Raw genomic sequence first — 14706 nt, 5'->3', positions numbered from 1 at the left:
GACTGGGGAACGGATAAGACTCCGTGGTAACACTGGTATCTATAATGTTTTTTCTGTATCAAGTGTTGTGGGTATTAAGTAATTAGAGCGTTTGTTTTATCCAACAATTTTCAGCTTCCCGTGTACAGCGGAAAAACTATCCAAATAGCTGGAAGTAGCGCCAGCATTGACTGCGAGGCACAGCCAGCAAGTGTGGAAAATGAGGGATACCTTTACGTGTACGTGCAACTAAACTTTTATAAAGTCAAACAGCAGCAGTGTAGGGAAGTTGGTGTGTTTTTAAGCGAGGGGGGCTGCTCGGGAGTGCAGCCGAGGAGGGTGCCTGTGAGCACGGCCACCTCCTGGGGACATTCCCCCTGGGTGACCTCACAGCGGCTGCAGCAGCCACTTCTGCGGCACCGACCCTTCCCTCCAGGCGACCCCCTGAAGCCCCAAAGCCGGGATTTGGCCACCCCAACCCCTCCAGAGGGCCTGGGGAGCGAGATTTGCGGCGTCCCAGGTGAGCGGGCAGGGCCGGGCGTGAGGCAGGGCGAGGGGCGGGGAGCGCGGCGAGGCCGCCCGGCTGCGAGGCGGGCGGGGGCAGCGTGTCCGGCACAGACCCCTCCTCCCCGCCGCCTGCCTCCGCCCGCCCGCCCGCAACGCTCTCCGGGGGACGCGGGGAGACGCCGCCGAGGCCCGGACCGAGCGCCGGGGCCGCCCCTTTTCTTCTTCTCCTTCCTCCTCCTCCTCTTCCTCCTCCTCCTCCTGCCGCCGCCGAGCCCCGCTGCCTTCCATGTAGCGCGGCGCCCCGCGGGGGCTGCAGCAAGATGGCGGGTAGGGAGCGCCCCCCTCCCCCTTTCCGCCGCCTCCTCCTTCCTCCTCCTCCTCCTCCTCCTCTTCCTCCTCCTCCTCCTCTGCTCTCCCGTGCGGGTGCGGGGGGCTGCGGGGTGGGGTCGGCACGGAGGGAGGGAGGGAGGGAAGGAAGGAAGGGAAGGAGGGAGGCTGTGTGTGTGTGTGTGTATGGGCTGATGGTGTGCGTGTCCCCGCAGATCTGTCGCTGCTCCAGGAGGACCTGCAGGAGGAGATCGACGGATGTGAGTGGGGACGGGAATGGGATGGAGGGAAGGGAAGGGAAGGGAAGCCGCGGGGCTGCTGCCGGGCGAGGAAGTCGCTTCAAATGTGGATGCCCGGGGTGCATTGTGGGAGGAGGAGGAGGAGGAGGAGGAGGAAAAAAAGAGGAGGAGGAGGAGGAGGAGGAGAGGCCATGCTCGGCGCTGCCCATGAAGCACGGCCGGGGCTGCGCGGGGCTCCGCAGGGCTCCCCCGCGGCAGCGCCGGGGTGCGTGAGGCGCCCGTTGGCGGCGGGTAACGGGCGGCGGGGGGCGCCCCCAGGGGCTGAGGAGGAGGAGGGATGAAGGAGGGATGAAGGAAGGATGAAGGAAGGGAGAGGGGGTCAGGGTGGTGGTGGGGGTCGCCCCGCACGCCCATGGCCTCGCCTGGGCAGCCCCGAGGGGAGGAAGGCGGTGGGGGGGTGATTTGGGGTCCCTCCACCCCGCCCCTTACCTGTGGGAGAAGGGGCTGTGTGAGGGGGGTTGTGAGGGGCTGTGTGAGGCACAGGACCCAGTTCTGGCTCCAAATATGAGCTCAGGGGTGCCAGGTACCAGGTACTGCGGTGCATAACGTTACCCAGGTGAGGCGGCGTCTCTCGGCGGGGCCAGCGCCCAGGCAGCGTTGGCAGCACAACGAGCATCAGGTAGGGAGTGAAAATGGAGGCAGCAGCCCTCTCTGAGGCGGCTCCTGACGTAGGATCCTGCCTGGCAGCCCACAGTGGGTGAGCAGACCCTTGCCACCGTCTGGAGGTGCGTGTCCGCTGCACAGCATGCTCACGAGGAGGCCAGGCTGCAGGAGAAACCCCCCTTCTTTTTGTTGTTTTTATTTTTTTTTTGGCTTCATTTTTACTTCTGGGGGTGTTATTTTAGCTTATCAGAGCCCAACCGAACGTTGTACATCTCCTTCTCTCAGTTTTGGGATCAGATGTGTGAAGGCTTTTTGTTGCGTCTTGCCTCACACAAAGAGAGAGCCTTTTTTTGCCAGGCTTCGTTTTTTTTGTTTGCTTCTGCTCGGCCTGAGAGCAGAGCTCTTTGGAAACTTTCTGTGATTACAGGAGGGCTTCCTCAGAAGTGGCACGCTTTGAAAAGCCAATGCCTTCTGAAATGTCTACTTAGGTTATGATTTTTCATGACTGTAAGACAGGAGTTGGAGGAGGATATGACTGTAGTCATCGGAGAGATGATTCTGAATCTATGGTTTCCCTGGTGGTGGTTTGAATGTTATGATCTTGTCTTTAAAAAGGGAGAAATTATATATGCTGGGATCTATATGACTCAGTCCAGATGAGAGCATTCTGAAGGCAAGAGCCAGAGAAGTCTAAAAACTTGCAACCTCATTAAAAATGACTGAGGTTTTGATGGAAGCAGATAAAAGTCAATAGCTCAATATTTCGTTGTTTTACTTAAACGCAAGAGGAATCGGTATGAATCAATGTACGCTGTCTGGGCACAAGTCAGTCACGCGATGTCTTTTATGGCTCTTAATTTCGTATGGTTTTGCTCTTGTGAGGTGGGCGTGAGCTACCAAAAAGTGATGATACAGAGCAGGGAGACTGTACGTCCCTTGGGAAGGTTTTTGTACTTGTTTGAAATAACCAGATCTTGTATCCGTGTACAACAGGTCTCAAGCGATTTGTGAAGGTTTTTGCAAGTGATGCATTATCTGGGATTACATTTCATGGTTGCAGGGATTAAAAAGACAGTTTCAAAACAAAAACCAGAAATACCGCAAAAAGCCACAATTTTTGCCTGGCATTACCAGCCCTGAACCCCAACCCTATAGGACCTTGCTGTAAATATTTCAAATGGTTACAGCTCTTCTGAGCAGAGGAGTTAGAAACTGGTTGGGAGGTGTATTCCTGCATGCTAGAATGCAACTGTGAGAAAATTGGGAGTGCTGGCAGCTTTTACGCGTGTGTGATTCTGGCAGCTGTGCTCCTGCTATTAAACGTGCTGCACAAGGAGAAAGAAGTGAATTGTGTGAGAAGGCTGAGATGGGGCCAGCTGATAGACTGTTGAGAAAAGCCAACTGTGTAATTTCAGTCCTCGTGCTTCTGACTGATCTGGTATCCGCCGACAGCGAAATGTCCGTGACGTTCACTGGAAAAAGCCAGGAGGAGTGATACAAAAAGTAAGACTAGATACGTGTGTAAAGATCTGGACTGGGCATCTGAAGCTGGTATCCACTTAGGCCCACGCCTTGGTGTGCTTCAGGAGGTTAGGCCTTCAGTTGTAGCTCATCAGCAGGTCCAGGTTTGATGCTGAATCACAGAAGTGTATTTTTTATGGTGATAATTCCTAAGGTGAGTCACCGTTTTCTAATGCAGTAAGAGTATTACAGGAAATAAGGACGTGGAATCAATAAGGTAACTAATAGATAGCTTTTATTGGTCAGGTTGTAAAACAGTAGGAGAAAGTCCTGGAGCTGAGCAAACAACAATACGCAGTTGGTGCTACAAGTAATAAACTAGGCATCTGTACAGCTTCTCTGAGCTGACAACAGCTATTTTATGGTCTTGGTGTTTAAGGCCTGTAAAACAAAGTATTTTAGCAGAAAAGTGGCATTTAATGAACAACTTGCACAACTCTACCTTTTGTGCCACCCCTCGGTTCTTGTGCCTGTTCACTGCATGCTGATTGACCTGGACTAGCAAACAATAAATTATCTTTATCTTTGCAGTGCTGTTTCAATGGTTGCTCGTAAAAGAAAGTTTACCTTTTCCTAAAGAGGACTTGATAAATATTTAAGTTCACTGTAACTTTTTCCTAGATATCAGTAGAGAGTAGTGATCTGCTTTTGGGGTTGGGGAAGATCTTCAGGGTGCATGCGGAAAGCACCTATTTAGAAATTGCCTTTTGTTTATTTGTTTAAGAGGTCAGAGATTAAACAGGAGCTCTTATAAGAAAGGCTTTTAGAGAGCGGCTGACAAACCAGCTGGATTGACTTTTAAATAATTAATTTTGGCTGTGGTTTGCTTTCCTATTTTGAAAGCTTCGTATTTTCTGCTCTCAGTTGCTTGGTAACCACGGGAAAGCTTAGATTTTTATTTTTCAGGTGAATGCGTGCTTCGCACCTGACAGGACATTACCCAGATGATTCCTTGAAGTAGTTGCAGAGCTTGGCGAGTGGTATTTCAGTGCTTGAATTCCAGCTGATATTTTGTGTCTGTCCAGGTAGCTCCTGATGTTAAAGGCTATGATAGTAATTAAAGAGATTCTGTTTCTCCCGTGGTCAGCCAGTGGCTTTTCCTTGTTTGGAAGTTTGAAGATTAAAGCAAAAAACCTCAGTGGATGCATTCTAGCAGGATGTACAGAAGGTTATAAAAGAAATTTAATTCCTAAATGGAAGTTCTTACTGTGAAAGCAGCTTTGCTCTTAACTGTAGTCGTCATTGTGTTCTGTCCCCGCCCGGTTAGTAACATTTGGTTGCATTTTGTCCATTTTGTGCATTTGGTTGTGTGGAGGTGAGCCTAACAGAAATCCTAGCGTGATATCCATGAAGGTAAAGAAGGAGGGAAAAGAAATCCATGATGTTAAGAGGGTGAAAACTCAGAGTGGAAGCCTGCAAGATTCCCCATCCCATCTGGCCACTATGCAGAATAAGATAGCAGCTCACTTTCAGCTGGGCAGTTACACTACTTGAACTGTCAGTTTTGGTTTTCCATTGGAAATCTTGTACAGTACGTGCAGAGACGTCTGGAAATTTGGCTTTTGTTCAAATACCTGTTTTGGGCATTCAAAATAGGAAGTGTAGCAAGCTAAGTGGAGATCAGGAAAGAAAATAACCACGACCAATGATCGAAAAGTAAACAGGAGGAGTGTAGAATTACTTATTTTTGCTGATAAACAAAAAAAGCCTTTCTGATTCCTCCCAGATGTATTCTACCTCCCTCCCTTCCCCATGGATGCTTCTGAAGATTGAACTGATCAGTCCAGATAGATGCAATCAAACGTACCGTGATGCTTGCTCCTTTCAGTCTGCTCATCGATGTGTGCAGGCTGCGTGCTCTGAAAAAGAGAGCTATCTGTAACCAGGATTCAGGTTGTGAAACGGGATAGCTTGATTTCATTCAGGATTTTAATTGTGATTTAAATCGAGGGAAGGGAGAGATTCTGATTTAATAACTGGTTTTACTATTTTGCTTTTTTTTTTTAAAAAAGTTTATTCTCATTGATAACTGACAGCTACGTTTACATACAGCTTTTGGACTTTTGACAATCACAAGTCTTACATGCGTGCTTGGGTGATTTAGTAGCCTAACATCCAGATGCTGAAGCTTTACCATTTGTCATGTTGGCAAACAGTGATAGTGTTATCTGTGCAGATAGTGTCCACGTGATTTAAAAATAAAGGGACTGATATTTTAACATCTAAATGTAGTTTAGACAGGCTATAACTTTTAAACGAGGCTTTATAGCTAAATATATATACGTGTGTGTATATATAAAATTGTTTTCCTCAGTATTAGACTTTAGCATTAAGATGGTATCTTTTTGTTAAACTTTAACACTAGCCTCATTAACTGTAAAAACTAAATGGATTTTACTGGTGGATAGAGCAGTCCTAAAGATTTTTTTTAAAAAAAAGAGTCCAATAACTTTAATCTAATAGATCTCTGCTTTTGGTATCTAGTTCTTTTTTCAGTGATTGGAAAAGGAGGCCAGGTCTTTTTAGCCTTCTCTGCCAGCGAATGAATGAACCAGTTATTTAGCTGAGCTGAAGAAAATGCTCTTTGTGCATCTGCAGATGTCAAAAGCTGGTTTATCACTGACGTTTTCATGTTCCAGGTAATCAGCAAATCATCTGGCATTAGCAGTGAGTTTGTGTTGGTTGAATGCTTTTAATTAAATTATTCTATTAGACTTCGGGTCGTGCAGAAGTATCTTCCCAAACAGGAGCTTATTTCCATTTGAAATATTTAATTTCAATTGCATTTTTGATTTTTTTCTGCAATACTTAAAGTCAAAAGATTTTTCTTCCCAATTAAATAGGTCTGCCTTTCCCTGTGGTGTCAAATCACAGTTTGACACCGTGTTTTAGCTCTTGTTCTCTTGCAGTGAATTGAGTATTGTGTACTGAGACACCGTGCTATGTTAAAATTCACCTCTGCTTTCTCACAGCCGTACACGGTACCAATGTGATGGTCAAATGCTGTGCTGCCGTACTGGCCTCGTGGTCTTGTCAGAGACACAGCTCTGGTGAAGGAACACCGAGATATTTGGAGTTAGTGGGTTGGCGTTTCAGTAGCATGCCACCCGTAATCGCTGCACTGCAAAAATTAACAGCAATTAATGGCAGACATGCTGTAGTGCTCGGGATCAATTCTCTGGCGTGACTGAGGTTCTGGTCAATTGGGAATCTAATAATCAGTTTTCAACGCTAATGAAGCGTACTTGTTCAGTCTTTTTTTCCCCGGAGGTCATGCTTTAATTCTCCTGACTCCTCAGTTCATTTCTTTGTCTTTTAACTGACCCTCGCAGAAACTGGGAGACTCAGGTGCTTGGCTGTGTCCCCACGGAATTAGAGTTGTGGGGGTCTCAGGTGGGTAATAGGTAGTCTCTCTTTCTTGAGAAACCTCTTAGGATCCTAGAGAGGAGCTGATGATTTGAGGAAAGGGTTGTGCTTGAATTGATACAGGCTAATGAACCTTCCTCGTGCAGCTGCACGTTTTCTCCATTACCCCTAGCAGAGGATTGAAGGAGAGGTAATTTTCCAGGCTTTCAGCTTCCCAAGGTCAGTAGCATCACTTTTGATGTGGAAATACGTTTTTCACCAGCCACCTTTTATGTTCCTGGCTCTGGCAGAAATCCTCGGTCAAGGTTGCCAGCTCCTGTTTTTTTTTTTTTTTTCCTTTTGATTTTCTCCTAGGGCTACAGGTATTCTCCGCCTCTTCCCTTCCTCTCCCACTTGGAGAAAAAGGGGAAGGAGGGGAGAGAGTCAGGACAGAGATGAAAGTTACCAAAACCTTAAGATAACATGAAACCTCGGCGTTCGTGCAGTTCGTTCTGCTGACCTGTTGTGGAGGTGGCCGACTGCAGCGTGGTGAAGATGAAATGCCTCTTTCCTCTGTGTGTCTTTTGCTGCTGAGACTCTCCCGCTGTGTGGACAGAAAGTTTTCATTCTAAGAGCAGCTGCTGCGAGAGGTGGCTTGGGCAGGAGCTGAACTGGCTGAAACGGCAGCCTCTGCTGCGAGAGCTGGAGTAACAATTCTGTTTTCAGAAGGCTGAGCCAGGAACAGCTTCTCCTGAAGGAACCCAGGACAGCAGGGCATCTCTGCCTGCTTTGGAAGGTATAGCACGAGAAAAGTCAGCATGGCTTTCAGGACAACTGCACTAAGAGTTGAAAGCACTGTTTGTTTGGTTTTTCCTACTATTTTGAAGGCAAAGGAAAATGAAAGGTAAATAGCACAAAAAATGTGCTGTTCCAGGATACAATTTCCATAATAGCTAGAAATATGAAGAAATGAAAATGTTGTTCTGTAGGAACCCTAATGCAGCCCGTTGGAATGTTTTTCTCTAATAAACAAGCCTGCTTAGGTATTTTTTTTTTTTGTCTTGTCGCCATAGTGCCTAAATAGCTCCCAAATCTTTGAATGTAAGCGAGACCACCTTTTCCTTCCTCTCTGGCCTGCAGGACAAATAGCTTGATGTATCCGTAGGGATACTTCATGTGTGTTTGCTTGTGTGTGTGTGTTTTTAGAGGAAATGGCTTTTGGTAACGTTGAAATTAACATCCATGGTTGTTCTTACTTTTTCTAACTGTGAGTCCAACACATTCAGTGCTACTTTGTCTTTTCCCCTTGACCAACTTTACACTTCGGGCACAAACAGGAAAAGTGTGAGGAGCTGCAGAAACAAGAGGAGTGTGAGGAGTCGCAGAAAGAACTTCCTCCTGTGAGTGCTCAGGAAACACTCAGGCTTATCCCAGCGCGCGTCTTGAATTCTGTCACGAAATAAAAGTCTGCAGAGCGTTTAAGTGGAGAGAGGAGAAGGACAGCTAGGAAGTTCCAAGTGGTTGATGTTGCAGAGCTGCATTTTACGGACTGTGGATGTACCAGTCACAAAGCTTGCCTTTGCTGCTTTTGGCCCAAGTAAGCAAGTTTGAGATAGTGTGCTCGAACCAGCAACATATCTGCACAGAGAAGCAGTGCTTGAGCCAAGTGGAGCACTTGGGTTTGTAGCTGATGTGGTATAACGCAGTGTCACGTCATGGCTGAAGCCTTTAAGCTTCAGCATTTGAGCTTCAACTGCTTGCTTTGTAATGCTCTCCCGTCCAAGCTTAAAACACAGTTCGAGCTCGATGGTTTCATGTGTAACATCTGCCCAGTTAGGGGCAGAACGTGAGTGTGGCTCCAGGCACAGTCAATGTGGGCATCCTATCCTGGTAGGACCAGGCAGAGCTTCTTGGTGGAAGTGGGGTTCTTTCCACAGTGCCACAGGACTCAAACAGTCGTGCAGACGATCAAAAACCCCAGAAGCAGCAGCGGGACACGTTCAGAGGGTGGATACCTTTGACTGTAAGGCACTCGGAGCGGAGGAAAAAAAGTGCCTTAGAGTAACTTCCTGCTTGCACTGTCTTTGACTTCGCTCCAGCCTCCTTCCAGGAGCCTTAATTGCAGGCAGTGCAAACAGCAAGGGACACGGATACCATGGGGATGGGTGTGACATGTTCCCTGCAGGAAACTGGTGGATGAAATATAAACTGCTGATTGTTTTAGCTGGTAGCTTGGATGTCCTCTTTGTTTCAGTTTCCTGCAGACCAGCTCTTGTTGCAGGTCTGGCCGTTAACCGGTAGAAGGTCCATTCTGCTGCTGTGCTACAGAAGGAGTAGTGGGCAAGAAGAGATGGAGCTTTATTTCCTTCACTTCGGAGCAGATTTGGTTTTGCAGTGCTGTCTGTGTGCGCCTTGAAGAGACAAACCTGTTTGTAGCTGCACCTGTCCTTGGTGCTTTTAAAGGATTTTGTATCACCACTCGTTTTCTTTTCTGTTTGAGGAGAAAGCCAACACCTTTGGCACGTCTGATAACTGTCTTTTTTTATTTTTGAAGGCTTTTGCTAGACGAAAATATTCCCTTAGTCTGTTATGTCTAGTGGCTCCTTTGTATTTGCTGTGCACAGGTTCTGTGTGCAAACAGCTGCTGATTTGGATTCCTGCATCTTTCTTTCATCTGCTAAATGCTCCCCTCCTGAAGCCTGCAGTCAGGTCTGATTTTAACGGGTTTGCTCTTTGCGTCAAGCTGTTCGCAGCCTTTACTGTGCAAGTGCTGATGTGGGAAGCCTTGCTGGTAGCACGGCAACTTGGGATCAGAGCTGCTTTGCGCTTCCCCCTCGTCTTCCTTGCTTCTGCCTCTCTCCCCTTTCTCTGCTACCACCGAGCCTGGAGTGCCGACGGGGAGGTGTGTGCATACAGGTGAGATTTAACATGCATGGAGCAGGAGCTGAAGTGGGGATAGCACTTCGTGCTTCACAGCAGAGTTGGGGTGAGAGACAGAAAAGGGGAAGTGTGGTTCTTATTTCTACTGATAGGTGGCCAGACAGAAATCTCCAGTTACCACCTGCAGATCCTTTCTATACTTCCACTCACTTGTTTTGTATTTTGCCGAGTGTAATCACTCGCTGTTCAAACTTGCATTTTTCTCTTACAGCGTTTACAAAATCAGGGTAAACTTGAGGCACCTTACTTGCATTTTCAGCCTCCGAAATCTACTGTCTGCTTTTCTGCTGTAGTATCTCATGGACAAGGCAGCTCCCGCGTTCTGCGATCAGTAGTGAGTAGTATCAGGCAGGTGAGGCATTGGAACTTGGCGTTACACACACCTTTTGTGATATCGGTTTTGTTGCTCAGCTCAGAGAAATAAAGAACTGCTCCTATTCAGAATGCCGCTCTGCTCATTGCTGACTATCTGTGCCCAAATGAAGGAGGCTGTGTTTCTGCCATGGAGCCCATAGCAGATGCAGAAGAATACACATGACCTTGGTACTGAACAGTCTGTGGTAGAAAGTCATTCGTGTATTATTAAATACAAAAAAAAGCAGTGATTATTTTTTTCAAACGTGATCTTTTGTGCCTGCCTGTAAAGACATGACATGAACAAGACCTTTGTGAATGATCTTAGGAAGATGAGACTTAGAGTAGAAAAATGAGCTCCCTTGAAAATTGGCCTGCAGGCACCAGTTTTATAGGGGGCTGAGCTGTAAATGGACTTCGCTGTGTTGCATGTAACTTCTCAGCCAAACTTGTCAGTGGTTGACTAAGCACAATTTGTCTCAGCAAGATGGCTTTGTAGTGTTAGTTAATAACTGGGGCAAATAATTGTTGTATCCCTGCCGTAAAATGGAGAACTTAAGGTAGGTGTGTGTCTTTATATATTCTTGGTATGGTGTGGATCAGATGCAAGACAGAGACAGGCCTGAAAAACTTGCACGAAAGAGTCAAACAAATGATTGGGCGGGAAAACAAAGGCAGAGAGGGGAATTAGGTGGCTTGTGTCATACATGTCAGTGACAGCCAGACACTAAAACAAAATTCAGTGCTTCTCTTGTTACTTTATACTGCCTTGTGTAGCGCAGAATTTTGAAGAATCGAGAATTTCCAGAATTGAGAAGTTTGCAAACTCCTAAGTACAAACCCAGGCCATCTAGATAAATGAATGCATCTATTAATTTTGCACTGCTTGGCTCGTATGGACAGAAAGTAGTGGCATTGTGATTGCTTTTCATGCTGTTGGCCAAAGTGTTCCTCACCCCACCACCACTAGCAATTTCGAGTTAGTGGGAGAGGATGTTTTTATAGAAACCCCTAATTTCCTAGGGGTTCCCTTCTCTGCCCTGTTGGTGTTCTTGTTGCTTTTACCAGGATGCTGCCATTTGAACGAGCTCTCTGGCTAAAAGCTGAGGTGCTGGGGCTGAGTAGCGCTGCTGAGTAGTATCAGTAGCAGAGGCAGATCAAGCCTGGTGCAATGCTCAACTTAATTTTTACAATGTGCAAAGCACTGCAGAGTCCAATGCACATACCTGGTTTTCTGTTTGATTTAGAACAAGACCACAAACAGAAATTTAAGTAGCTCCCAATATTTATGTGTATCATCTTGATATTTGTCATTGATACATCTGACACTGGTTTGACCAGGCGAAAATTACGAGAACATTCAGTGCACTTAAATCAAAGGCATCAGACCAGATGTCTGTATTTGTGTGCCAGTATTTGTATGGCATAAATAGACTGCGTGACTAGTTCATATGGCATAAATGGAGTGAGCTGTCTTCATGCCCTGCAACGATTAAGATGATGCCCGCCTTGGACCACCGTAGGAGTAGCAGACAAAGAGAAATGAAGAGGGGGGGGAAAAGGGAGGCGTTGAACACAAAGTTGAGGTTGAGAGGAGAGAAATGGAGGAAGTAAATCAGCAGAGGTTGGTGTGATGGTCAGCATATTTATCGATACTTTTGATAAATAAAATAATAATTCTTTTGGCGACTGTATTTGACACGGTTTCCACGGTTTATACATGCAAAGGTATAGTCTGATCTACAGACTTTAATCTAGGAATGTAGGATCCTGTTACAAAATTAATTTCACTTGAATATTCGAGTGATACTGTCCCCGCCAGTTGATTATTTTTGGAGTTTAGAAATCAACCTGAGTGCAGTGGATTAGCCACCTAGTGAAGGTAATGACTATAGTGATTAAAAATAAATAGTGCAGCTCATTTCTTGGGATGAGGAATATGCATCTGACTTAATTCATGTATGGGTGCTGCAGAATGAGTTCATAGCTTCAAAAGCATGTCTTGTATCAGCCCTGTGAAAGCAGGACCTCTCCTACAGCAGTAAGACAAGTCGGTGTGAGAAAGGTGTGTGTGCAGAGGTGTCTTGGCGTAAGTACTAACACAGGAAAACCTCTGGTTTCAGTTGAATTTGATTCTGTGAAAGGCTGTAACCTGCTTCTTGGTAATTTACCTAATCCGAACTTGCTTTGTATGTTTTTACCTTCCCTCACCTTTTCCTGAAAAAATAAAACTGGGTCTCGAGGAGGAGAGGAGAGAAACCAACCAACCAAAACAAACCCAGCAACACCCAGAAAACAAAATAAACCCACAAACCCGAACCCTTGTGCCTCGGTCCCCTAAGGTCTGGGCAAACAGAAGTTCAAACAGTTGTGTAAACCCGGGTTGCTAAGTGCTTGTCCTTCCTGCTGCAACAGCTTTATGCAACTGACCTTTCTTCAAGCCTTCCTCCTCCTCCCCCCGCAGTGTTCCCCTCTACCTTGGGCATATCTGAGAGCACTACTTTGTCTCTCCAAACTGCTCTTCCAGCTGCTTTCGCTCTCTCTGTATGCTTTCTTCCTTGCCACTCTCTCTCTGATTCCTCTTATGCCCTTCTATTAACGTGCCCTGCTCTTTTTCCCGTCGTTTCTTTGCTTGCTGTCAAGGATTTGCATGTGCTGCCAGCAACTGCAGAATTTGGACCTTCATCCAGGCATAGGATTTATTTATGACCACTTAAACGATATCACTGTTTCTTTACTGAGAAGATGGAGAACTAATTTGCTGGTAAACGGATGCAATTAATTCAATTTAGGTGTGAAAATATTATTCTTCTATAGACCTTTGGTTGTTAATTCTTTTAGCATTTGAAATATGATGAGGAAGACATTCAGAAAGTGCTAGCTGCTTAGGTATTCTGACAGTCGAATATTGAGGTTAATGATGCTGTGTCTGAAAATCAATATACTATAGCTGTATGGAAGGGAAGATGTGAGTAATCTTTTTCTCCACAGATTTTACTTTTTTAAAAAAAAAATCATCATTAGACTTCAAGATCAGTCAACCTATCTATATTTGCCAGCTTTCAAAAGGCTTTTCAGATAAAAGCCCAAAGAATAAGTTGTAGCATACTGCAGTGTGGCATTTTCAGGGGTGAAGCTGGTGACCTGGGATAGCCCTTGCAAATAAGGAATTGCATTTAAGTTGTTGCAAATAAGTTGTTGCGTTTGCAGGCTAGGTTTGTTATCAGTCTGCGGTGTCGCGTAGCTTAGAGGGCATACGGAAACTAAAAAACGTGGTAGTTCCAGTCCTAATACTTCAAGCAGCTTCGCAGAGCAGGGCTGAACCCCTTTTCCAGTTCGTTGTGGTTTCTGTTCATGTGAAGTTGTCTTTTGACAGGCTGGTTAGTAATTGTGCAGTAGGTGAACTGTACCTGGTTTTTATATGGTAGTCAGATAACAGCAAGGCACCTGAACTTTTTAACATACTTTTTTTTTTTTTTTTAAATGCTTTTTGTTGCGCTAGATGTTGCGTTACCTCTGGACTAATTGCACCTATGATTTTAGTCTGTTTATGTTCAAAAAGCTGATTTTAGAATTAGCTAAAAGTCACTTGCCTGATTTTATATACATATATATATAGTGTAAATGTCAGATTAAAATAGCATGAGCCTCGTATGTTTAGTGAAATGTCATGGTTGGGAATTTAGAGACAATACCTAAAAATTGGATTAAATGAATTTTGAGTAAATGACTTTTGTATAGGAAAGGCTTCCTGGGGGCTGGGGAAAGGCGGGGGAAATGATTTAGTGCAGCTAGTAAATATATTGTCATCAGAGCCTTGCCTAGACTTGTGTATTTCAGCCCAACAACAGACATCATTTTAGTGTTAAACTACTGTGATTATAAGGAGTATTTCTGATGTCTCTGATAGTTGGTGTGGATGACTACAGCTCAGAGTCTGATGTGATTATTATACCTTCAGCCCTGGACTTTGTCTCACAAGATGAAATGTTGACGCCTTTGGGAAGACTGGACAAGTACGCTGCAAGTGAGAACATATTCAACAGGTATGCTTTTTAAATGTCTGCCTAACAGTGTGCAAACTATTAATCTGACTCAAATCTGACAAGTTAATTTGCATGAAATACAAATAATTATTAAAATATATATATATATATATTTAAGAATTCTTTAGTTTCCACTCCTCCTTTTCTTTGCTGATGCTTCCTCTACTTACAGCTAGCAAAATGTTCTTCATAACAGAAACTTACCCGTTAATATTGTAGTTAACTTACCCGTTAACGTTAACTTACCCGTTAATGTTGTAGTCTGCATTTACCCACTTTTATTTCGGTAATGCCACTGAGCTAATCGCTTCACTTAAAAGCACAGGTATTGTAGAATACTTCACAGGCCTGCGCCCACACACCCCATTGGAGGAAGAAATTCAAACCCAACATTCAATTGTAACTGTAAACAGATCACAGAAATGTGTAAAACTACTTTTTCTGGTGTTTTATTTTAACATAGTTTTGTTTGGTCTCCAAATACATCTTTAATAAAACCTGCTTGCTTTTACGTTGAATTCTCTGATTTAGTAGCATATGGAAGATAAATCTGTGATCAACCACCCTGTGGACTAACCTCTCAATTTTTGTTGGTCATGGTCCCTTCTGTATGATTTAGCCACATGCTTCAGTCATGTGAAATATGTTTAAAATTCCGTACTACATACATGAACATCTCCCAGTTTGGAAGGTTGGTTTATTTTCCTTCTTATTTAACTGAAGCTAAGAAATGTATTATGGTTTCTCTTACAGCCTGCACGAATCTGTCTGTATAAATTAGTTCT

General features: G+C 45.0%; 1 protein-coding gene across 12 annotated transcripts in view; it reads left to right on the top strand.

Annotated features, from left to right (window-relative positions):
* The first annotated feature begins 410 nt into the window (after positions 1-410).
* The window catches only part of PPP4R1 (protein phosphatase 4 regulatory subunit 1), a 59926-nt gene continuing 45630 nt past the window's right edge, over positions 411-14706 (top strand). For 2 of the 12 annotated variants that reach the window (XM_068671625.1, XM_068671635.1), the window contains exons 1-2: positions 1177-1317; positions 13786-13921. In XM_068671625.1, coding sequence (XP_068527726.1) covers positions 1260-1317; positions 13786-13921 — 194 coding nt within the window. In that variant the 5' untranslated portion in view covers positions 1177-1259. Of the gene's footprint in view, positions 500-581; positions 814-854; positions 910-1028; positions 1074-1176; positions 1344-13785; positions 13922-14706 lie in introns of those variants that run through there. The other 10 variants (XM_068671632.1, XM_068671633.1, XM_068671630.1 and 7 more) reach the window with 10 other exon arrangements.

The sequence above is a fragment of the Anas acuta genome, chromosome 2, assembly GCF_963932015.1.
Source record: "Anas acuta chromosome 2, bAnaAcu1.1, whole genome shotgun sequence".
Classification (NCBI taxonomy): Eukaryota; Metazoa; Chordata; class Aves; order Anseriformes; family Anatidae; genus Anas; species Anas acuta.
This window is presented reverse-complemented; position numbering and strand designations above follow the sequence as displayed.